Here is a 23,075-nt window from a genome sequence, read left to right as displayed (position 1 = left end):
CAGCTCTCTGGGGAAGTGCGAGAATCCCATGGGCTGCTTAATAAACCAACGAGGGTCATTAGCCCCGGGGCACAGTGGATAGTATAGCTACATGGAGGAGGTTGGCTGGCGGGCATGTTTGTATGTTTGGACGTTTACTTGGTTTGACCCACTCTCGGATACAGACCAATCAGATGATTGGTCCGAGAGTAGGCTCCCTACATGTCCGTAGTATAGCTCTCTCTCTCTCTTCTTCCCTTTTCTTCAATGTTGTTATTCGTTGGTTTTGTACCCTTTCTCCATCCTGATAGAAACGTAGGCACCATATCATACAATATAGACCACTTAGTCCTCTCAAAGAAGGTAGTCCACATAGTCTTTATTTAACTAAATATAAAGCCTATTCTCAGAGGTTATTCACTATCTACAACGCCTTATCTAGAGAATATCCGCACTTACTTTCACCAGTAGCACTCTACGACAGCGATATCTTTTAAGGTATTGGGTTTGAAATTTGGAGGTAGCCATCTGATGCTATAGAACTATTTGAGCCTAATTCGAGTCTCCTTGCCAAGGACAGGATCGGTCTAGTACTTGTACTTCTTACTCTGAGCTGACCGAACGAGTGGACTTGCTATTTCGGAAATCCAAGGTAAGTGAGCAAGGGTGGAATCTGGAGATATACACAGCAAGATTGGCTAGGTCGGCTGGGAGGTTAGAACTGTGACGAGATCGAGAGGAGGGGGGAGAAGGAGTATCTTATAGGTGCCTCGCCGGGCAGGGCGACGAGGTCACCTAGATAGCACTGTAGAGGGGAGCTATTTTTGCTGTCGTTTTAGGCTTTGTTGGAAGCTAAGGGAATCGAGCACTAAACACAGGGGTCGGGTTGGTGATGACTAAAAGGTGCTTGGTGCAAAATAGTGATGGTGCTGGATAGCGCCCGCGGTGAAGCGCTTGCTTGCCCTCTAAAGTTATGGGTGGAAAGGCGCCCGTTTCTGGCGTCAAACGCTGTTATTTTCATATTCTATATGTAATTTACGTATTGGCCAAGGTTGATCCTGGCGCTATGCTTGTTCTAAGCCTCTGCAATTCGCTCTTACAGGGTTTGTTAGTGTGAACTAACGCTGTAATTGACAGTATAAAGTAAGCACTAGTAACGGGTTAATCAACCCCCGCCGCTAACCTATAGGGTTGACTTTGGCAGGTCTGGGACGGGTACCGGTACTGCAGAGTACTACACGTATCTGTGGATGAATTTATTAGACACCTGGGCATCTATAGGCAGGTCAAAAGAAAGAAAACTGAATAGAAATAACACGATAGAGGCACTTTCATAAATTGTGTGCAAATGTTGTAGTTCTGATCAAATGGCACGGGTCTAGGATGTGTTTTAAACTCAGCTGGTGGGGGCCGGTATTACCCATTGTATTGACTAGTTCACCAAAGCGGGCCGCCATTTTTCTAGCTTCTGGGCAGTGCAATCAAAACATTCAGGAGCGCAAAAGTGAGCTAATATTAGGGCGTCCCGTATAAGGCACTCAAAATCTAGGTGTTCATCTTTTCTTCCCTCTGCCACGCGACCCAGATTCGGACCACAGGTCCCTTGTGCGACCATCATGTCGACTAACGGATACACAGACTGCATCGAAGGGACATTCTATGGGTTTACCGACACTGAAAACAATGAATTTTACCCTGGCCAGTCCCTGAATCTGCAGTGGGGCCTTATCCAAAATGGCACCATGCCCTTGAATATTTCGCTAGGCCGTGTAGGAGGAGCATTGGTGGACAATATTGTTTGTTCGTAGAATCTTTCAAGCATATCGCAACGGATAACACTAACTGTTGATTAGCGGATGCAGCTTTTTCTACGACCAGCACTCTCTACCAGATAGTCGCCAATACGACCGCAAACTGTACCCTTGAACAGTATAGCTGGGCTATACCTTCCGACTTCAACACTTCCAACCCCGAGTACCAGATTGGAATATTTGACGGAGGTGCAATTCGGGGCGATAATAATAATGGATGGAGAGCTTGGAGTCCGGTATTCTATGTGCGCGACAAGACGAGTGCAGTATCAGCGTCTCGCACGGCTACTACAACTGGCCTTTTAACAGCAACCGCGGAAACAAGTCCTATAAACACTGCTACATCATCGTCATCAGCTTCAACATCAACCTCATCGTCTTCTTCCGATCATAATACTGGATCATCTAATTCGACGGCGATAGGCATTGGCGTTGGCGTGGGAGTAGGATGTGCAGCACTCATCGCACTCGGCGCATTTTGGTTTATCTGGAGGCGAAGAAAGGCAAGAGCTGCCAGAGGTAGTGTTGGGCCGAATAAATCTGGATCTGCAGAGCTGCCTGGGAGTGGGAGACACCCATCGGAGCTTCCCGTTGCCGCGAGGGATAGTACAGGCGCAAGGATGGAGCAGGTACTTGACAAGCCACAAGAGTTGGAAGGTGGGAAGATAGCCACCAAAACTTCTCAAGTACACGAGATGGAATAGTACATGTCATAGTATCAGCCGGCACATATGGGATTGTAAGATATAAAGAAGCTTATACCACACCTGGTCAAGGACCATATAACTTCAAATTCTGAATGACCTTATTCAAGTTTTCATTATCATATTGACAGATTTGACTTCTAACCAATGACCCGGGTTTTAACACCCTGTAAATTGTTTATATTGTCACTCAAATTCTCAAAATTCGTTTATGGTAGGATCAGATCCCTCTCAACATTGAAATGCCATAAATGTCTTAATTAACCTGGCTAACTTGAACCCGCTTTCCAACTCCAGCCTTCTCGTAGGTGTGCCGTGTAAGATTGACTTGGGTGTCTCCACCGGGCTGCATGATCTCAACTGAACCATGTTCGTTATTAAGGCGCGGCGTAGAGTGACGTATATATCTGTCGAAAGGCAACCTGAAAAAATGACTCAAACCTTTATCTCAGTATCTGGGGATGGGCTAGAGGGGTGCCAGGTCGGTTCAATAGAGTTCCAGGCTCTGTATATTTTCTATAATCCAAGGCCAATTAAACTGCCACACTTCGTGCGAGTAGTCGATGAAAAAGACTGTAAGTTTTGCAAAGTTGATTTTTTTCGCCCAGGTTAAAAGTTGAAGTTCATGAAGGAATGATGGTAGGTAGGCATCAATCAGGCATCAAGCCCCCGTTATACCCCTTGGATACAGGGGTTCCAAAGATTGTTTTCACACCTCGTTACTTTCACTGCTCCACACCGCCTCTTTTTTTACAATACGTGACACTAATATCACTATCTTCTTACAATCATCCACCCATCTACCCAATACCGTATGCCTATTTTACACCGTGATCAAAGACACGAGATTGTAATCCTACGTAACAACGGTCTTACATATCAGCAAATACACAAGAAGACTGGTTATACTTATAATCAAATACGTTATTCTTTACGTGATTCTGTTGATCTTACACCACAGAAAAAGAAGACCGGTCGGCATCCAAAGCTCTCTAAGAGAGAACTCGATGAGCTTATTACTTGGATACACAGCTCTCTCGAACGTCGAATCCTTACTTGCGAGCAAATCTATTGTCTTAAACAGCTCTCTATCTGCTCCGAAACCCTTCGAACATCGCTTAAAAAACGTAGAATAGTAGCCCATCCAGCAGCCCAAAAACCTCCAATTAAAGATACCCATCGAGTCCAACGTCTTGAGTAGGCTTACGAACGTCAGGATTGGGGACATAAAGATTAGAAACGTATTATATTCTCTAATGAAGCTTGGGTTAAATCCGGCTGGCATCGAATGCCTTATATCCATCGATTTAAAGACGAACGATATCATCCAACAACTGTTGTTCCTCAAACAAATCAAAGATCAGGAATAATGATTTGGGCTTGTTATGCCGGCAGTAAAAAGGGCCCATTAATTATTTGGAATCCAGCCTAGGGAAGTATCAATTCTCAAAGTTATATCGATCATATTCTTCCAGTTGTTCGTCGCTTTAACGAAAAGCTTTGGGAATCTGGTATTGATGCCTTTTTTATGCAAGATAATGCTGGTGCACATGGCTCTTATCAAACTACAGCAGCTCTCTATGACTACGATATCAATATTGAAGATACCTGGCATTCTTCTGTCTCTCCGGATTTAAATCCACAAGAGAATATATAGGATTGGTTAAAAGACGATATCTCAAAGCAATGTGGTATTGATAGTATTGCTCCGTCACGACATCATATATTACATTGTTATATCGAGACAGCATATGAACGTCTACCAGAGCAATTTCTAGAGGATCTAACACATAGTATGCCACGGAGAGTAAGGCAGGTGATTGAGAGGAATGGGGGTGCAACAGATTATTGACGTTGGGAGGTTTGAGTGTAATTTTACTGTATTTTACCAATATTACTGGCAGAAAAAACGTAACTTGGTGTGAAAACATCCTTGGAACCCCTGGTACACCCACTTAGCAGTGAGACTAGTACGGGAGGGCGGTGAACATAGTAAGAAAATGCGATTCTCTTACGTTCACACCCCACGTGACCGAGAACGAATCATATAGCTTGTAGCATACCTGGGTCTGCCTGCACATGTGAGGTCGCCCAATTGACTCGAAGGTATCTATTGTTTAACCCCCACCATGAATGTTAGATCAACACAGATTTTAACATTGCAAATCTTTTCTCTTCTTACACATATTCTTTCTAGTCACTTGCTAAAACGCTTCACTTGAAACTGAACAAGATAAAATGGTGAATCCCGAAGATTCTTCCGGCTACTCCACAGGATGCCCGGTGTGCTGCAAAGCCGACGATTTGCTCCGTTGCTCAGGATGCAAGGTCCTTCGTTACTGTGGTCGAGATCACCAGACAGCGCACCGCCAAGCACACAAATTTGCTTGCCGTGAAGTTAGAATAGCCCGTGATGACCTGGAAAAGGCAAAGCAAGCCCTGATCAATGATCCGAACTTCAAAAACGACAACCCATTTGTGAATCATGTTGGCTACTTTTGGAAGATTGTCGAAACCCGACCCTATATGATGGGACTGTCGAAGCTCGTCAATGCCCTGCAGTCGATCGATCACAAGGATTCTGTGCAGGCAGAACTAGACCTCTGCATGGAGATGCTGCGTCTCTGCCCAAGTGATAATATGGGCGTTCGTTCTTCTGTTCCAGGTGTGATGTTGCGTCTCGACAAGGACCAGGAGTGTTACGATTTTGTGAAATGGTGGGCATTGGCATCCATAAACTATGACTGGGAAGATCACAGCCGGTATTATAATATCAAAAACGCGGATGCTTTTGAAGCCATCGACTTTATGGGTGATAATCCTCTCGGGGAACTACCTCACTTTATATGTTTGATGATCTTGAAAATTAAGCTTCTGTCGGAGCTGCTGAAATTACAAGAAATGGAGGTTACAATCAAGCAAATGCTGGGCGAAAAGCTCGGTGGTGGTATCCAAAATGTCCCAATTCCCTCCGAAATGTTCAGAAAGATCGTCGATGATTACCCTGGCATCAAAATTCACAACTCAATTATTCGTTCACGGGATGATTTTATGAAGGGCCAAGGCCTCAAAGACGCCGTATGGGGACTGAAGGTACAGATTGACGAACTCTACGATATCATTGACAAGGCGAACAAGCATTTTTGGCCTGCTATGAAGGACGCCGAAAAGGCTCTTCTTACGCCTCCTTCCAATATGTTTGCAAAGGGAAATGTGGAAGAGATGAGACTGGCGTTGAATACGACTTGGCTTACGTGGGTCTCAGTACCCGCAGCAATTGACTTCGCTCAAATGTTGATTAAAAAGAAAGAAAAGGATTCAACTCGTTAGCTCGCCTGACCCAATCACCTGCTTGGATTTCGACAAACTACGATAGATCTACTCTTACACTTTTTACTTGAGCTTAGCAAAATGAATAAGCCGCTTAATTGAATAAATTGACATGAGATAAATCATCGAACCATTGTATACACGAAAACCCCTTTATAAAGTTTCTTAAACAGGAAGAACAACCTTCACACCCATATACTCTCGTTGATGCACAATCTTGCCATTGATAAGAGTCTGGTCAGCACCAACGCGGTTCCGCACAGTATCTGTAGGATCAGTTGCAGTGGAAATTTGAATTTCACGCCACTGGCGATTAGTAGGTACCAAGCGTCCCTGATCTGTGAGACCCTTGAACTCCTTATAAACTCCCTGCTCCTCGACACAACCCTCACGTTGAATGAGTGGGGATTCTAAAACCAATATTTAGTAAACATGCCAAGTTAATGGGCCACTTTGAAAGCACTCACCGACTGCAGGAGTCATTCGCAAATCACCAACAGAGCTGTTGAAAAGCACCAAAGAAAGACGCTCTTCGTTTAATTGGTCGACAGGTGGTTTGTAGACACGGTGACGAGTGGCCTTGAAATGTCCACCAGAGACAATCTCCAGGGTATCTCCAATGTTAATAACAAGCGCACCGGGTCTGTAAGGCACATAGTACCACTTTTCGTCTCTGCCCCAAATTTGAAGACAAGAGATGGGAACAGAGAATAGCAATGTCGTCAAACCAAAGTCTGTATGTCCGTGCATACGAAGACCCTTCGAGGCTTCTTGGGTTTTCTTCTGAACGGGCCGGAAAAGCGCATGGCGGAAGTATCCCTCGCCGGTAGGGCAACCGTGTGATTGGACATTGTCCCATAGATAGTTGTCTGGCAGCTCAAGGACGCGCGAGAAAAGGGTTAGGAGGCGACGATTGACGGAACCTGTGAGATAGTCGCAGAATGACCGGATCTCATCCATGAAGGGGTGCAGACATGAAGGAATCCTGTTGATATCTTCCCAGTCAGGCTTGTACCAGTTGAACTGCTCAATGCCATCCTCCGGTCCTGGCTGACGCTAAAGGGGGTTTTAGTTATTTGAATTCCGAGATGATTAATGTTCCGGGCTATGCCATACCTTGAAACCATATGGATGCTTATATCCGGACCACACACCGGTTTCGGGGTGGAAGAGAAGGCGCTCCTTATCTTCTTCACTGATATTGTGGTATAGGTACTGGGCAAGAGAGAACTGACGGTGGAGCTTTGAAAAATATTTATGGTTAATGACTGATTGGACGTCTCGGAGAAATAATAATCAGTCTTACCTGTTCCAAGGACACTCCATAGTTCTCCAGAAAGAGGAAGCCATCATCACGAATGGCGGTCTTGACTTGCTGAATTAGATGATCAACAACAGCTGGGTCTTCAGAGTCAAGCAATGACAGATCGATCGATTTTAGCTGTGCAAATTCCTCCTTTTGGTTCGTCACTGGAGGTGGGACCCATCCGGGTACTGATGGTTTACCAGGCAAATTGGCCGCGGGTGGGTTGAAGGAAGCTGCAGGTGCCATGGTGGATAGTATACAGAATATGATTGGAATAATCGGTTATCTGATGGAATGATCATGAAATGGAAGGTATTTCATGGGGCTTAATATATCAATGTAGCCTAGATATTAGCGAGGCCAACTTCCCACTTTCGTGAAGATAGATACCTTCGTCCCGCTGGGTCCGACGAGCTCCTCAGAGACTTGAAGGCTTCTGGGGTAAACTCCATGTCTGTGCTCCCGTCCCATTGCGATATCACCCCATCTATCTCGGGGCACTTAGACTTTCCTTGAAACCAGATGCTGAATCTATCCCGAAACAGTATGCGGAGGTAAGATTAGAATCCTTGCTCTATCAAGCGATCTCTTATCATTGAGAGCTCCTCCCCAACCCCACATGATAACACATATGTGCAACTATTGAGGCTTATCGGGCGGCAACCATCGTAATTAGGCCAGACTTGGAGATGATCTACTAGCGTAATCTGGGGAAGAAGATGGAAGGGGATAAGAGGAGGTGGGAGGAGTTGGGAGGAGCTCCTCCGACTTGGACGGGACGGCCCGGTACATTGTATGACCACCTGCTCAATAGTATGCCAAAATCAAATCCGACCGAATTATCTATCTATCACAAAACCCCTCTATTGCTCCCTAGCTAGAGCTCCTCTAGCTCCTCTACTCCTCTACTCCTCCATTTACGGGCAGTAATTTCCCCACCAACTGATTGGACCACGGAGCCACTATCAGTGCACACCAACCTTGTAACATTTAAGTGTCCTTCAACCATTCTCTTGTTTCACAAATTAAAGCATCCAACTCTCACAACTTCCTTCTTACACAAACACAAGTTCTCCAGGACCAATCAAAGTCAAAATGTCTCGCCAACTTATCTCCAGCGAGAAATTCCCCACCAAGCCACACAACTGTACGCGATGAAGACCCCCACATTCACCTGAAACATCGCTAATACATTTCAAGGCCCGGCTGTCAAGGTCCCAGGCCTTGTATTCTGTGCCGGTCAGACTGCTACAGGAGAGATTAAGCAGGCAACAGTAAGTGCAATTTAGTGAAGATTTTGCTATTGATTAACATATCCGCTGACCACATTGCTCTTCTTAGAAAACCTGCCTCCAAAACCTTAAGGAAGTCCTCGAACTATCGGGGTCATCTATTGACCAGGTGGTCAAATATAATGTGTACCTTGCCGATATGAAGGACTTTGCCGCCATGAACGAGGCTTACATCGATTTCTTGCCACAACCTATGCCCTCCCGCTCTTGCCTTCAGGCCGTTCCCCCCGGCAACGGAACTGTGATTGAGATTGAATGCATTGCCCAGGTCTAAAGAAAACATGAAGGAAAAAAGAGACCGGGACTCGAATGCCGACAGGAAGCTCTGCATGTCTCCCATACCTTATGATATGAATAAATAAATGAATAGAAAGATTATAATAGAAAGATGTCTATTTCTGCTTGGAGATCTTATTTACGTGTAGCATCGGAATGTTCACATAATAGGCATAGCTTCTTAGTAGCAATACAGTGGGTAATATGGACATTAGGGGGATCTGCATAAGTCATTCGTCGTCCAGATTTTCAAGGCAAGAAAGAATCAATCTTCCCAACTGCCATCGTGCTCTCCGTTGGAAAACAACTTTAGCCCATTTCAAAGCTCCACTCTTATCCCCGCTCTGAACGCCAACAACAGCCATTGCATCAGGGGCACCCCCACACACAAGTTGCCAGGCAATAAGAAAAGCCTTGTAAGCATAAAGCGTAAGCCATGGCGCCTCTAGCTCGGGTACAGAGTTGGTATTCAGATAACGTAAGAACCATGTCACATGAGGTTGAACTGCTTTGGCAGTATTAGGTTCGGATAATAGTTCGCAAAAAGGGGCAAGATAGGTGGAATGATTCAAGACCGCATCCATACTAGCAGCTACAATGCCACCCGTATGTGAAGGTGACCACATGTGTAGCTCAAGCATTGCAATTTCCCAAGTTGCTTCACATAATGCTATATGTTCCGATGTTGATGATGGTGATGGGGCTCGAATAAAGGGTCCAAGTGTAACGAGTGACGATCTTAGGGCGCCGAATCGTTCAATACTGAGCATGCCTGTCATAGTCGACCAGCCTGATATCTCTCTGGCGCTGGAGATAAGAAATTGCGCTATGTTTATTGCGCCGTAGGGATCAAACGGCGGTATTGAGTCGATTTCACCACCCGGAGAAAGGAAGCGACGGACTGCATCTGAATATTGTACTGATGGACCTGAATTTCCAGATAGAAGGCGGCGATGTGCCCAGTCTGCAGAGGATGGTGCAGACCACTGGCCCTCTGGACAGGGAAGATCATGTTTGATCTCTAAATGCGAGATAGAGCGTGGGATTGATAAGAATTGATACCAGAGGGCATCTATTTGGTGAATAGCGAAGAGTGTCCGCTTATGGGATTCCGCACGAACAAACTCGCGCCATAAAGAATCGAGATCTTGGGTTGTAGAAGATTCGATCCCGAGAGGCTGCATCAGGCCGAATGACCGAGCGAGAGAGATCATCCTAGAATGCATATCCAGTCCGATTGAGGACTCATCTCCACAGAAATACATCATCGCAGACAATTGAAGAATTAAATATGACTGGACAATATGAATCCTGTCTGTGGCTGTTTCGTCATTTGATCCCTCACTAGAACTCAAAAGGGACCGACTTTGGCGGAAGAATTGCTGTGATAGTCTCACTCCAGAGCCCTGCGCATTGTCATGATCGGGATCCTCTCCGTATTGATACCCAAGGCAGAGTACCGCGAAAAGCAGGCATTGGGAAATTTTAAAGGGCTCGAACGTCGCTCGGTGGAGGAATGGAAGGAAGTGCGCGACATGATTGAAAAACAGCTGACATCCATGTGTGATCTGAAGGCCAGAAGGTGCCCAGTCCTCCTGCGGTACTTGGAGATCCGCCTCGAATAATCTGTTAGGAATGACGTGGGCGATATTGAAATTATTTTGGTCGGTATTGAATAGGTTTTGATAGGAGAAGGCAGTAGATTGGGGATTTGACGGTTCGGCGGTCATTTCAGGTAGCATGCTGCTTCCAAAGTCCGGGGTTCCTGGGAAAGAGATACTTTCAAGTGCCTTTCGGTATATCCCGTCTTCAATTTGACCACTTTCATCACCTGTGAATTGTATTTGCATAACGCCCCCGGTGGATTCGGGTGACGAGGAGCTGTCTTTGTCGCTTGAGCTATGCCGACTGATGTACCCTCTAGGCGTAGAAGATTTTCGGCGAACGGTCTTTCTAGTTGGGCTTGGATCGTACTCCGGGTGTTTTCGCTTCATATGACGATTCCGCAAGTCGGGTCTTGAGAAGGTAGATGGGCAGTAGTCGCAGGATATGGCAGCTTCGGCCTGCGATCGGGTATGAAGTGTGGCATGCCGTTTAAGATTTTCATGACGAGTGAAGCGACTTTGGCAAATTATGCATTGGAAAGGATGGTTAGATGGCCTTCTTTCCGGTGATGGGAAGTCAGCCATGTCAAACTGCGTCTTGAGACGAATGTGCATGAATTATTTCGGACGGGATTCTTTGACACAGCTCCAAATCCGGGGGCAATCTTCCCCCGCAATATTCGGAGAGTCTCCGCTGCCTCCGCGCGCTGTCAAATCGGCTAAACCTGAGATGGGTAAGCGGGAAGACTTGGTCCAAGGTTTCGTTTTGCCGCCTCGTATTGACAAATTTCTTCGAAATTTGCAAGGTGATTGAGTTCTATTTAATGGTCGTTCATTGAGAGAATTGGAAGAAGTAAGCAAATCCAAAGGTTATTATTACCTATCAATGTTTATCGTGTCTACGAATCGCCGCCGACGAAGACTGTAATCAGTGAGTGGGGCTTCACCAACGCCAACGTCCAGTCAGGCTGCGGCGAGTTATCAGTGAGCCAGTTTAACATCCGATTGACCCATAGGAAGAGATAGATTACATAAAATCCAACATTTGAAAAGTACAAATAAATTCACTATAACTTAACAAACACAGGTAGTCATTCGTAGCAGGGTGTAATGTGCTTATCAAAACATTTCGTAGCGCCAGTTGAGCTGTATCATCTCCTCTGTTACACCACCTTTGATCACCTTCGCGATTTGGTCGGGATCACCAGAGTCCAAGCGTCTGTTCTCTCGCAAGACCAACCAGCGGTAGACAGTAATTGTGATTGCAAACAAGAAGGCAGCGCCCATCAGGGTTCCAAAGGCAGCATAGAAATGAGGCTCCTGGTAGTAAAGATACGACGCCCAGATGTTTGATGTACCTCCAATGGCATTGACTAAAGCGGAGGCCGCTGCTCGCTTGGAAACTGGACGAGCCAAATGCAAGTTGAGGGTCTTGTATAGAAGGAGCTGGGGTCCGACCGAAGCGAAAGGCAGGATCATCATTGCGAAATAGCGGGCACCCACGTTTAGAGTAACCATGGGAATGATGTACATGACGATTGAGATAGAAATACACACCATGATGAGAGGGTATACAACATTCTTGCGATCCGAGTAAAACATCAGGCAATAATAGACCGCTCCGGCGAGTATGTAGGGAGGCGCGGTGAGGAGAAGGCTGATGGTGCTGGAAAAGTTGAGAGAATCAACAAGCGTAGGGAAGTAATTCGCAATGGATCCCTGTGCCTGTGATAGCATGTTGCAAAGGATGAGAAGAATGAGCTTCCAGTCGGAAAGAGCCTTGAAAAAGCCCTTCATAGTGCCTTCTTTCTCCGATCCCTCTGCAGCACCTGACTCTGACTCAATTCGCCACACGGCAACATCACGCTCTAGTTGGGAGAGAATACGGCTGTTGTGAGGGAATTCTGGCATAATACAAGCACAGATAACTCCCACGCCAACAGTAGCACTTCCTTCAATGATGAAGAGCCATTGCCATCCAGATATGTTGTGAACGCCATCTAGCTGAAGAACCGCAGCAGCGAATAATCCACCAAATGCATTGCCAACTTGCTGGGCAATGTATAGACCAGCGATTCTTTTCCCCAGTTCCACCTTTGTATACCATGCCGAGAGGTAGTAGATTGCACCTGGGAAGAATACAGCTTCGGCTGCTCCCAGGATAGCACGAACCGCAAGCAGTTGACCATATGTCTTCACAGCAGCCGTTGCAGCTGAAATACCACCCCAAATCGCCACTGCTAGACAGATGTACATGCCCGGTCGTGAGATCTTGGTAATGAGGAGGTTGCTAGGTATCTGGAAGGGCAGATATCCAACGAATAGGATGGAAACCGCGGTGGCGAATTGCTCTGTAGTCATGTTCAAGTCTTGAGTAATTCCTTGGAGTTTAGCGGCAGCCAGGTTCTGTCGGTCGATGTAGTTCAAGATGTACAAAATGCCAATCGTCGGTAGTACAAGGAGGTCGATCTTGCGTACAATCTTCTTGTTGAGACTTTGAAACTCTTCGTCGCTGAGATTCTGAAGTGATTCAGGCATCCGTTGATAGGCAGTCGTCGTATGGCCGACCTGCCCTTCAGCAGATGACACATTGTCATCGGTGTGGACCGAGCATGGACGCTTCTTGAGTTCCAATGCACTCATTATATAGACAAATAGAAGGAATAAACCCGTTCAATATAGAAGAAAGACCAAGTTCGAAATAAGTAGGCTTGGCACAGAAGCGTGACTAGCTGTGAAATTTCTTGGATGAAGGAGATTTTGGTGAGACGGCCCCTAAAGTAGGCCATGGCCCTTGGGATTCATATCACGGACGGATTCACTCCTATCTGGCATTTGATATCCAGATCTGGCCATAGATTGGCACATGAACGGTCAAGCCTCCGTCACAACGGACCCGACATGCTTTGCGGAGGCGTTCCAGTAATCTGTGGCGTTTGATTGGAAGGAGGAAGAGCTTCCGATTCTTATCATCCCCGATTAGTTTAGTCTGTGAATACCAGCAGATTGGTTGTAATCCGGGGTACAGGCCACAGGCTAGGTGGGTCAATTGGGAGGAGTCAATGGAGATAATAGAGTATGAAAGCGTTGAAGAAAGTCGGAGGAGTGTTGGGGGAGGCAAGAGGAGCTCCTCCCGGTGGAGTCAAAAATGAAGCTGCATTGTGATTGGTTCCCGTTCTTTGTATAGAGATTTGGATCCACAACTGCGATGCTGCTCCTCTCCTCCTCTTTCCTCCTCTTTCCTCCTCTCACCTCCTCTTCCCTCCTCTTCCCTCCTCCATAGAGACATTCAGGATTACCAAAAAAAAAAACACATTTTCGAGACATTAAGCTAAATAGATCCGTTTATCAAGTAGTAAATCTTCAATTCAATTCAATTCTCTTTCATCAATCTTCACATCCCAAAAAGTGTTTTCCAACTATCACAATGAGTTATCCTACCCCACAAACCACCAAGATTGAGAATTCTCGATTGAGACTACTCAATAAGATCAAGAATGACGAGTACCCATTGATGACCTTTGTGGCCATTCCTTCCATACGCCAAGCCCAAATCGTTGCCTTGACTGGCCTTGACGGTATCATCATCGACTGCGAGCACGGCCACATCGGCGATGATGCGATGCACAATTCCGTCTCAGCCATCTCAGCCCTAGGAGTCTCCCCTATTATTCGAATTCGCGGACCATCCCACGACATTATCAAGCGCGCTCTTGACACTGGTGCCCATGGTATCATGGTCCCTCAGATCAACAATGCTGAAGAAGCAACACAAATTGTCGCATCGGCCAAATTCCCACCGCAGGGTGTGCGTGGTCAAGGCTCAGCCTTCCCAGCTATTGGCCATGGGCTCACAACACCTGAATATATGAAGGCTGCCAATGAGACCATTCTGACCATGATTCAAATTGAGACACGCGCCGGTGTCGAAAATGTGGACGCCATCTGTGCTGTTCCTGGCGTAGATGTGGTTTTCATCGGACCCAATGATTTAGCACAGTCTCTTCTGGGATACACACCTGCTCGTGGTGATGAGCCAGAATTTGTGGCCGCCATTGATAAGATCGTTACCGCCGCGAGAAAACACGGCAAATGGGCTGCACGCATGGTTAATAATGGAACAGTTGCGAAGGAAGAGAGGCACAGATACGATACGGTGGCAATCACAGGTGATACCAAGGCCATTCAAAACTGGTATATGGCTGAGTTTGAGATTGCACGCTCATGAAGAGTTGTCGAGTCCTTATGAAGAAAAGAAGAAAATAGAAAGAAGGAATATTAGATAGCAGCGGATTTCAAGACAGCTTTAAATGTTCAATCTAATTGTCTTATCAAATAAGTCACCCCCCCTCCCTTTGCGAAGTTTCAGCAGCCAAGGTACTTGTTTTGAAGTATCATTGATTAGATATTCAATTGGTAATGTATTTGGTATGTAGTGGTAAACAGTTTATCCATTTACGCTAGCACTCTTGGTCATGCCAATGCCTACTGCTGCGGTGGTACCTGCATCAACCGGAAGAATAACACCTGTGATCCAACGCGCATGGGGCCCCACCAAGAATGCTACTGCACCAGCACAATCCCATCCGTTCCCCTCAGTACCCAATAAACTGCGCTTGCGTCTTGCCTCTCGTGCTTCTTCACTCATACCTTTGCCGTACATCATAGGTGTGTATAACATCTGTTTGGCGAGTCAGCCTGGGAACACGAAAATAAGAGTTAGGGTTATGCCTTACTCCTGGACAAACACAGTTGACTCGAATACCATCCGTGGCATGATGTGCAGCCATTGCACGCGTCATATTGACAATTGCGCCTTTAGCAGTTGGATAAAGCAGATGCGGCGTGCCACCTTTCAATCCAGCAACACTACCCATATTCACGACACTCCCCTTGCTTTCTCCTTCGTTTCTTTTCATAGCTGGGATTGCGAACTTGGCCATTTGAACCATACTTGAGACATTCACTTCCATGCCTTTAGCCCACTCAGTCATTTCCACTTCTACTGCGGTTCCTGCAGCACCCCCAATGCCGACGTTATTAACTAGGATGTCAAGACGACCGAACTTGTCCACTGCGATCTGCACTGCTCTTTGACAGTCGCTTTCGGAGGTGACGTCTGCTTGAAAGGAAATTGCCCGTCCGCGGCCTGGCTTGGAGTTTATCATGTTGACCGTTGTGTCTGCCCACTCCAAACTCAAATCTAAACAAACCACGTCACAACCATCATCCGCTAGGAGGATTGAAATTGCGCGACCATTGCCGATTCCGTCACCCAGGCACCCTGCACCTGTTATAATGGCAACTTTTCCTTTTAAAGAGCGCGAAGGAGGCTCGGCCGTTATGTCGCAAGTCATGATGTTTCAGTGTCTCAACTCAACAATGGGTTGTTCTGCAAGCCACATGCAAATTGCTTCTCACAAAGCTATTGTTAGAAAGTCTCTACCATCTTATTTGCCTGGTAGGACAACAATTGCCCACTTTGAGCCCAGGATTGCGGGGTAGCGAACGCATCATACCCGAGCCGAGGTCTTTGCGCGCCTTGCTCATGTAAGTATCCTGGGCTAGCGTACGTTGAATAAGCCAGCCTGCGTTTCAAATATGAAACTGATATGATCCATTTTTAGTGTATGGAGAATATCGGGTGAATAACTGGCCGAGGTCCCGCACTGATGAAATGAGTTTGCAGACTTGCATAAGTTGGGCTATGGGGCTTTCATAAGACGACGATCATCCGCAATTCCTGGGATCTTAACCCCCACTACCAAGGCCAAACACTTCTCAACATCCCAAATATTTTATTCAATCCTACCATATGGCTGATTTCACTGAATATGGCGTACCTAGCGCCGAATGGCTTGCTTTGGTGCCTTCCCTGCCCCAAATCCCCGATCTCACGGCAGAGCAACTGAGGGATCTTAGCAATGAGACTCGTGAGAAGACCTCAGCTAAGGCCATGGTTGAGGAAGGTCAGTAATTCTTTTCTATATGTGGATTGAACAGTCATGTCCCAAATACAACATTGGCAACATTGGCAACATCCAATATTTCGTTCAGTGGGAAACTCAGCAAGCTCACACTGTCCAATTCAGGTTTAAGTTCCAAAGTTCAGATTCACGACTACACAGTTTCTAGCCGTGATGGAGCGACATTGGAAGCCCGGACTTACCGTCCTGCTGGTATCCCCATTTCGCAACCCCTTCCATTGTATATCCATCTCCACGGAGGAGGCTATCTCTTTGGGACCCTCTCCTCCGAAGATGCGATCTGCTCGCGCATCGTCGTATCGAATCAAGAAAAAGGCACCCCCGTTGCCGTTTTTCAGGTGAACTATCGCCATACTCCGGTGCATAAGTACCCGACCGCCTGGAATGATGTTGAAGATGCCTTCATTTGGGTTCACGAGCACATAACTGAGATAGGTGCCTTCGCTGACCAAATCGTTGTGGGTGGAATATCGGCCGGTGGCCAGTTATCAGCATCTTTGGCACTTGCCCAGCTATATGGAGAGAACAAACGCCTTGCAACTCTTCCCAAACTCAGAGGTCAAATTTTGATGATCCCCTGTCTCACGTTCGCTCCTTACTATGAGCCACGCACATCAATGCTCAGGAGTCCGGAACTGTCAAGTCTGGTACAATGTATTGAGGCGCCAATTCTGCCCGTGAGCCGTCTTCAATTTTTCGGGGACTTGCTTGGATTGGAGGGCACAGATGGTGCTGGTCGCGATATCCGGATGAATCCTGGCAATGCCACCGCGGACGAAGTCAAGAATCTACCTCCCACGGTATTTGGAATTGCTGGCTTAGATCCCCTTCGGGATGAAGGGCTTTTCTATGCCAAGCTGCTTAGTGAAAATGGGTAAGCAATCTCGATTTTTCGTTGACTAGCAGCAATGATTTCTAATATGCGACTAGGGTGCCCACTGATACTACGATCTACCGTGGTGTCCCTCATGGGTTCCGTCGGTATGGAAACAGTTTAGAGCGAGCATCTAAGTTATGGGATGAAACTGTTAGTAATGGGATAACCTGGGCATTGAGTAACCCCCCAGCCAATGCTTTCGAAATCAAGACCGATTAAGTGTTGGAGTGAGAACAGCGTATTGGTGGGATAGAATAGCTCAATATGGAACCGCACATTGAAGTCCCTGTCACATTATACACATACATACTACTCTCTTAATATCCTCTTTTCTTTAGCTACTGATGTTCCTCAAAAAAAGCCTCTGCATAATTCATCATTCTATTCATCTCATGGGATACCCCAGGTACAACGTTTAATTTGCAACGAGCACCAGCTGTACGCCAGGCTGCTTCAAGACGAACGATCCCCCCATACCGACCCTCTTCAGCTACCTCAATCCACTTCCCACGTGCTTTAGTATAGAGAATACTGGTATGTGCATCTCCCACAATGAATAATGTCGGAGCAGTACATAGTTGTTTCCATTGCATTCGCAATCCGAACACTCTTTCCAAATCCTTCACGCCCTGGGGATATGGCTTAGTATCATCTGGAAACGTTTTCGATCCAGGCGCACCGCAAACAACTGCCTTTAGACGCTCTGTATACAAATATGCAAATCTGTGAACAAATTGGCCTCCACCACTAAAACCAAAAAGAAGGAAGCGATTAACGTCTAGCTCAGTATAACGCATGTAGACCTCTTCTACCATTGAAAGTAGAACCAGGTCATACCGAATTTCGCCAGACTTCAGAACCTTGTAACCTGCAGTATCTTGAAAATCCCCCGTCTCGACGGGGAATAGCGGGGAAAGGATCATGTAAGAATGTTTCTTAGCGAATGGAGCAAATGTCTTGCGCATTTCGGGGGCATTACGTTGGCTGCTGTGAATTAGAACCATGAGTTTCAAGTGATTGGGATTGTAATAGTTTTCTGGCACGTAAAGGAAATAGCAAAATTGTTTATTTGCATTACATTTCCATGCCGGGGTATTTCCCAGATAGCCCAATTCTTTAGCTATGTGGGGGTCAAGGTTATCGACAGTCGTGAATTCCATACTTTATGAACTGGCTGTTTCTCGAATATCAGAAAAGGCCAATTGGTAGAACATCCGCCATATTTATGACAATATAATAGAAAGAAAGAGCTTGAAGTTTCGCAGATGATACCTGCCCGGGTTGTACGAAAAACTGAAATGCTTTTAAGTTCGAGTCGATGCAGCTTAAGCATCGGTTCGAGCCGTTTTATCCGGAAGACTAATTCAGGCCCAAATGCTACGGGTTTGTTTCTCATTAAAATACTCTGAACACGTCACATTCCTGTATATTTGGTAAAGAATCAATCGCGCTATGATCATTTCATTTCTATGAACGTTCGAAAGATCTCTTTACAAATCCTCCTAGTCGCATGCCCAGGGAATATGATCTCACATCAAGATCTAGCAATAAAGGAAGAGCCCCATCCCTCTCAGACTTCGCTCAGAAACATGAAAAATATCCCGGAGATTCAAGGATAAACTGCAACCCCTGACTTGACAAAGGAGCAAATTGTTCTTGACCGCAAAATTCTACGGAAAATTGATCTTCTAATATTGCCTCTTTGCACCTTAAACTATTTCTTTTCGGCTATGGATCGCTCTGATATTGGAAATGCCAAAATTGCTGGATTTAAAAAAGACAATCATCTATCGGCAACCCAGTTTTCAACTATCGTCTCCCTCTTCTATACAGGATACATAGTCTGTCAGCCAATCGGCGGGCTTCTTATTCAATTCGTGGAAGCATTTCTCTTACTGGGAATAGCAAATATAGCCTGGGGTATTTGCACGATCATGATTCTCTTTTCAAAGGGTATGGTTTTTCCCGGAATATTACGAGTCTTGATTGGAGCAGCTGAAGATCTCACCCAAATAGATACTGTATTCCTCACTATGTGGTATACAAAGGAGGTAGCTGTCAGAACGGGGCTATGGTATTCGTTCGGGTCATTAGCTGCCGCGTTCAATGGGCTGATTGCTTGGGGAATTCAGCATAATATACACTCCAGTATATTCAAGTCATGGCAGCTTCTCTTCCTAATAGAAGGAGCGTTTCCTATCGCGTTTCCTCCTTTTCTGATATACTTTTATCCTTCTTCGCCCGCGAATGTAAAGAAGTTCTTTACAGAAGAAGAGAAAACGCTGTGAATTTCCTGCTCTCAGTGAGCAGGAAACACCATTGGAAGAGCTGTCAACCCACGTGAGGCATTCACTGTGTTTTATGCTCCCGAAATATATGGCATGTTCATCGCCTACTTCTGCGTTATCTGGTCGTCATCGGGCTATGGAAGCTTTTTACCTGCCATCGTGAGAGGCCTCGGTTTCAGCGCAGTCAAGAGCCAGCTCCTTACGGTGCCTATTTGCTTTCTGGGATTTCTCTCTGCTAATTTCTGGTGCTATATTAGTGATCGGCTTCAAATACGTGGTCCACTCATCATAGGCCTTGCCATGGTTGCAATGATTGGATTCGCGATATTAACTGCCATTTCCAGTGCGAAAGTGCCAAGAATATTTGCTCTTTGTCTGATTAGCTGTAGTGTCCAACCACTTATTCCACTGACGCTTTCATTCCTTTTTGTGAACACCGTTGGACTTTCTCGACGGGCTTTACTCATTCCAATTCAGAATGCTTGTGGTCAAGTTGGAGGTCTTGGTGTAAGCTACACGTATGTGGACGGACCGCGTTATCTCAAGGGGACTATTGCAACCATTCTTTGCCTTGGTATATTGATGTTTATCCTTGGGGCTTTGGACTTATATTTTGTTGCACGAAATCGAGTCAAGGCTGCAAGTACTGGTTCGAGGCGTTGGGAGGAGGATCACACCAAGTCGTTCGATGAGCTGGGAACAGACCATCCTAACTTTTTATTTACGGTGTGAACAACATGCAAAGCTATTTTAAAACAACTACTGACAGTTCTTTATTTATATTCTCGGGGACGATAATTTTCCCCGGTGTAATGCCATTGTCTATCCATTTTGATGGGAGGGCGCCCATCCAGCACATGCCCAGAGATCGTAGATATAATCTGATGCCGTAGCCATTCATGAACCCAAGTAAATACTCCGCGGAGAAAGCCAAAAAAAAAGAAAAAAATCAGAAAGGAATTCGATAAACATAAAGATCAGTCACCACCATGCAGTTTCGTATTTAAAATTTTCAATGGCCCAAAGTTCCATTGTTCATTTCTTGTCGCCGTTAGGAGCCTCATCTTCGAGGTCAACCATGTCTCGCAAAATGTCTTTCAGTCCGCGTACACCTTCATCCACCACGGAATCTGGAATTCGAACATCCACATCTTCAATATATTTCGATGGATCGTATGGGGTATCGTCTGCGTTTTTCTTCTTGTCCGAATCTCCTTTCTTTGTCCCGTTTGCTTTCCCTTCTTTTGCACCATTCGTCGTCGCATCTCCGTTCTGTTCTGTTGAGCGTTTTGAGCCTAGGGCTGGGTGGCTTCTACCTTCCGCTGAGGCCACTACTGCCGCCATCACATCATCAAAGCTCTCGCAACGGCCAGCGCGAAGAAGTTCTGTTGCAAGGCCGGTCACTCGTTCTGTCCATCCAGTACGATGTAAAGCGCCGAGTAGGGATTCTTGCAAATCTTCTAGTGCAGAAGTGGCAGAAAGTTTTGTGAGAAGGTCAGATTCGAGGGCGTCGGGGGTGGAGGATGGCATGATGTGGAGAGCTGTGTGTTGGCGGGGTTCAAAGCCGCGAGAAGAGGACTGGGGCAGGTCTGTCGTGTGTTTCTGGGTGTAAGGGATTGGACGAGGAGGGTGTACTTGTAGCGACCACGTATTTAATTGTGTAGGTTCACTTCAAAGTCACCAGGTAAGGACTGTGTGGTATGAGGGTATGCGCCGAGATCGGTTGAAGTTGGACTTGGAGTCGAGATGTTGCGAGATCAGCAGAAATGAGAGGGGATCCTGCCCCTAGTGGAAAAAAGACTTTTATTCAAAGAAAAGCAGATTATGATTACTCGCAAAGCTGGAAAAGGTCGAATCCAGTGCGCGAAAAGTGGATATGAAGAATGGGCGACCGTTTCGCAAACCAGTCTGTTAATCCGGCGGCGACCCAATTAGCGCTGTGGCAATAAGGCCCATGCGACGGGGCTGGATCAAGGGAGGTATAGGTTGCGTTTAACAAAAAAAGGGCAGCGGCTAACCTAAGAGATGTGATTGAAGCTTCCTGCACATGTGATGAAGGCCAAATTCCAGGCGCAGAACGACTAGCAATGCGGAGGTGTGGTTGATGCGAGCCGGGGAAGAGAAGGAGAGAATGGGGTCGGCCAGGAGAACAGACACCGGGTTAAATAGATGCACCCATTGCACACAATGGAATAATTTCTCGCGCTCACAAAGGAACAGAGGCAATGAACCTTAAAAAGTCAATGGGCGAGGTGCAATGTTCCAATATTGGAAAAAAGAATCGAATCAATCCCCGGTCGGAATCTCCAGCACAGGCCAATCGGCGTGGAGCGCGGGCGGTGAATAGATGCGGCTTGGATGGGAACGATTACAACATAGATCTACTATATGTACTATGTACTTAATAGCTAACTCTGATTATTACGTTGATATATTTGATGGTAACTCTGATGCGCTGACCTTCATGAGAGTAAACTTCGTACTCGTTACTCAGATCCAAACTTGGATTTAAGAAGTCATGTGTACATATTCTCAATATTCTCAACACTATAAACCTCAGAACGTTTAACTGGACCTTCAATGTTTGGAAGTATTACTTCTGTGAGATAGTACTGACTATCCAGACCTCCATGGAACACATTTGAAAGACATAAGCCCCTATTCTTAAGACAAGTTGGCTTTCGAATGTGTCGTGCATGAAAATGTGCATCAGATGGAGATGACCTGGACTCAGCATTCAGCCTCCATTGTATACTACCGACCTTGGAAGCGTGTATCAAGATAGATTTTGAGCCATAACCCGGCCCTTGAACTCCATATTATACTGCCCAGGCTCATTCTGTCTGTTTGAGATCACCCTCTAATCAGTTGAGTTATGTGGGGAAGAGCGTAGTGCTTTCCCACGTTCTGCACTTTATTTTTGTTGATCAACCTTGAAGATCTAAGACATGACGGGTCCCACCCGGAGAAGGTTCCCTGGGGAATTCGGAGTGGGCATGGAAAATCGTTCCACGCAAAGCTTCCTTGCCTTTGTGTTAGAACGAAACTTGAGCCTTCCCCCCCCCCCATCTACTTGGCATAAGAGACCAGGCCTTAAAAGACATATTTAGATATCGCGTACTCCATCCATCATACATAAGTCCCCCGGCAAATGGTTCAAGCGACTCCGAATCCAGACCCAGTCACGTGCAATTTGGCTCGTCCCGCGACGCTTCGCCTTTTAGTCCAGAATCCCTGGACTCGGCCCAGTTTCTCTCCCATCCATATAAACGACAGCCCATAGGATTTGCCTCTTCAACCTAGGTATAACCTGGGAGTATATACACATTTGAACCTCCGAAACCTCTTGGGAGCCAAAATCGCCTCTTCGCGCCGGGCAGCTTTCCCCGCTCTGGCTACCCGCGCCTACCCAAAGTTGTCATTCACTCCCGGGCGGCTATTCGCTACAACACGTCGCCGCAGAAATTCATCTTTCGATTGACACGCCCTTTCGTCTGAATTCTTTACCATTACAACCTTAGACACTTCGATATTGATGTCCTCGAACACCTCCAACTTTCCATTCTCGCCTGCGCCGAACCCTACCCCCCTCCTGCGTGTTTGATTATATCTGTCGCATAT

General features: G+C 46.2%; 11 protein-coding genes across 11 annotated transcripts; 5 read left to right on the top strand and 6 right to left on the bottom strand.

Moving 5' to 3' along the window:
• Positions 1-1,595: 1,595 nt before the first annotated feature.
• N7478_013037 (uncharacterized protein) lies at positions 1,596-2,494 on the top strand (the record flags this gene model as incomplete). The annotated part of the gene is made up of 2 exons (XM_056929247.1): positions 1,596-1,779; positions 1,833-2,494. The coding sequence occupies 2 exons, from the start codon at positions 1,596-1,598 to the stop codon at positions 2,492-2,494; spliced, it is 846 nt and encodes a 281-aa protein (XP_056772609.1).
• A 2,238-nt stretch (positions 2,495-4,732) lies between these two features.
• N7478_013036 (zinc finger MYND domain-containing protein) lies at positions 4,733-5,824 on the top strand (the record flags this gene model as incomplete). Its single annotated transcript, XM_056929246.1, has 1 exon — positions 4,733-5,824. One exon carries the CDS (start codon positions 4,733-4,735, stop codon positions 5,822-5,824), a length of 1,092 nt encoding a protein of 363 aa, XP_056772608.1.
• Positions 5,825-5,989: 165 nt separating this feature from the next.
• On the bottom strand, positions 5,990-7,376 carry N7478_013035 (uncharacterized protein; the record flags this gene model as incomplete). The annotated part of the gene is made up of 4 exons (XM_056929245.1): positions 5,990-6,234; positions 6,292-6,880; positions 6,941-7,066; positions 7,131-7,376. 4 exons carry the CDS (start codon positions 7,374-7,376, stop codon positions 5,990-5,992), a joined length of 1,206 nt encoding a protein of 401 aa, XP_056772607.1.
• An 849-nt stretch (positions 7,377-8,225) lies between these two features.
• On the top strand, positions 8,226-8,696 carry N7478_013034 (RidA family protein; the record flags this gene model as incomplete). The annotated part of the gene is made up of 3 exons (XM_056929244.1): positions 8,226-8,277; positions 8,331-8,404; positions 8,472-8,696. 3 exons carry the CDS (start codon positions 8,226-8,228, stop codon positions 8,694-8,696), a joined length of 351 nt encoding a protein of 116 aa, XP_056772606.1.
• Positions 8,697-8,928: 232 nt separating this feature from the next.
• Positions 8,929-10,887, bottom strand: N7478_013033 (uncharacterized protein; the record flags this gene model as incomplete). Its single annotated transcript, XM_056929243.1, has 1 exon — positions 8,929-10,887. The coding sequence occupies one exon, from the start codon at positions 10,885-10,887 to the stop codon at positions 8,929-8,931; it is 1,959 nt and encodes a 652-aa protein (XP_056772605.1).
• A 534-nt stretch (positions 10,888-11,421) lies between these two features.
• N7478_013032 (uncharacterized protein) lies at positions 11,422-12,945 on the bottom strand (the record flags this gene model as incomplete). The annotated part of the gene is made up of 1 exon (XM_056929242.1): positions 11,422-12,945. The coding sequence occupies one exon, from the start codon at positions 12,943-12,945 to the stop codon at positions 11,422-11,424; it is 1,524 nt and encodes a 507-aa protein (XP_056772604.1).
• A 784-nt stretch (positions 12,946-13,729) lies between these two features.
• On the top strand, positions 13,730-14,530 carry N7478_013031 (HpcH/HpaI aldolase family protein; the record flags this gene model as incomplete). The annotated part of the gene is made up of 1 exon (XM_056929241.1): positions 13,730-14,530. The coding sequence occupies one exon, from the start codon at positions 13,730-13,732 to the stop codon at positions 14,528-14,530; it is 801 nt and encodes a 266-aa protein (XP_056772603.1).
• A 219-nt stretch (positions 14,531-14,749) lies between these two features.
• Positions 14,750-15,659, bottom strand: N7478_013030 (SDR family NAD(P)-dependent oxidoreductase; the record flags this gene model as incomplete). Its single annotated transcript, XM_056929240.1, has 2 exons — positions 14,750-14,983; positions 15,039-15,659. The coding sequence occupies 2 exons, from the start codon at positions 15,657-15,659 to the stop codon at positions 14,750-14,752; spliced, it is 855 nt and encodes a 284-aa protein (XP_056772602.1).
• A 458-nt stretch (positions 15,660-16,117) lies between these two features.
• N7478_013029 (alpha/beta hydrolase) lies at positions 16,118-17,385 on the top strand (the record flags this gene model as incomplete). Its single annotated transcript, XM_056929239.1, has 3 exons — positions 16,118-16,271; positions 16,395-17,163; positions 17,220-17,385. The coding sequence occupies 3 exons, from the start codon at positions 16,118-16,120 to the stop codon at positions 17,383-17,385; spliced, it is 1,089 nt and encodes a 362-aa protein (XP_056772601.1).
• Positions 17,386-17,504: 119 nt separating this feature from the next.
• Positions 17,505-18,170, bottom strand: N7478_013028 (alpha/beta fold hydrolase; the record flags this gene model as incomplete). The annotated part of the gene is made up of 1 exon (XM_056929238.1): positions 17,505-18,170. The coding sequence occupies one exon, from the start codon at positions 18,168-18,170 to the stop codon at positions 17,505-17,507; it is 666 nt and encodes a 221-aa protein (XP_056772600.1).
• Positions 18,171-20,489: 2,319 nt separating this feature from the next.
• N7478_013027 (uncharacterized protein) lies at positions 20,490-20,984 on the bottom strand (the record flags this gene model as incomplete). The annotated part of the gene is made up of 1 exon (XM_056929237.1): positions 20,490-20,984. One exon carries the CDS (start codon positions 20,982-20,984, stop codon positions 20,490-20,492), a length of 495 nt encoding a protein of 164 aa, XP_056772599.1.
• Positions 20,985-23,075: the final 2,091 nt, after the last annotated feature.

The sequence above is a fragment of the Penicillium angulare genome (genome assembly GCF_028827245.1).
Source record: "Penicillium angulare strain IBT 27051 chromosome Unknown utg000012l_segment0_segment0, whole genome shotgun sequence".
Classification (NCBI taxonomy): Eukaryota; Fungi; Ascomycota; class Eurotiomycetes; order Eurotiales; family Aspergillaceae; genus Penicillium; species Penicillium angulare.
The sequence above is the reverse complement of the archived record's forward strand: the minus strand, read 5'-3'. Positions and strand labels throughout refer to the sequence as shown.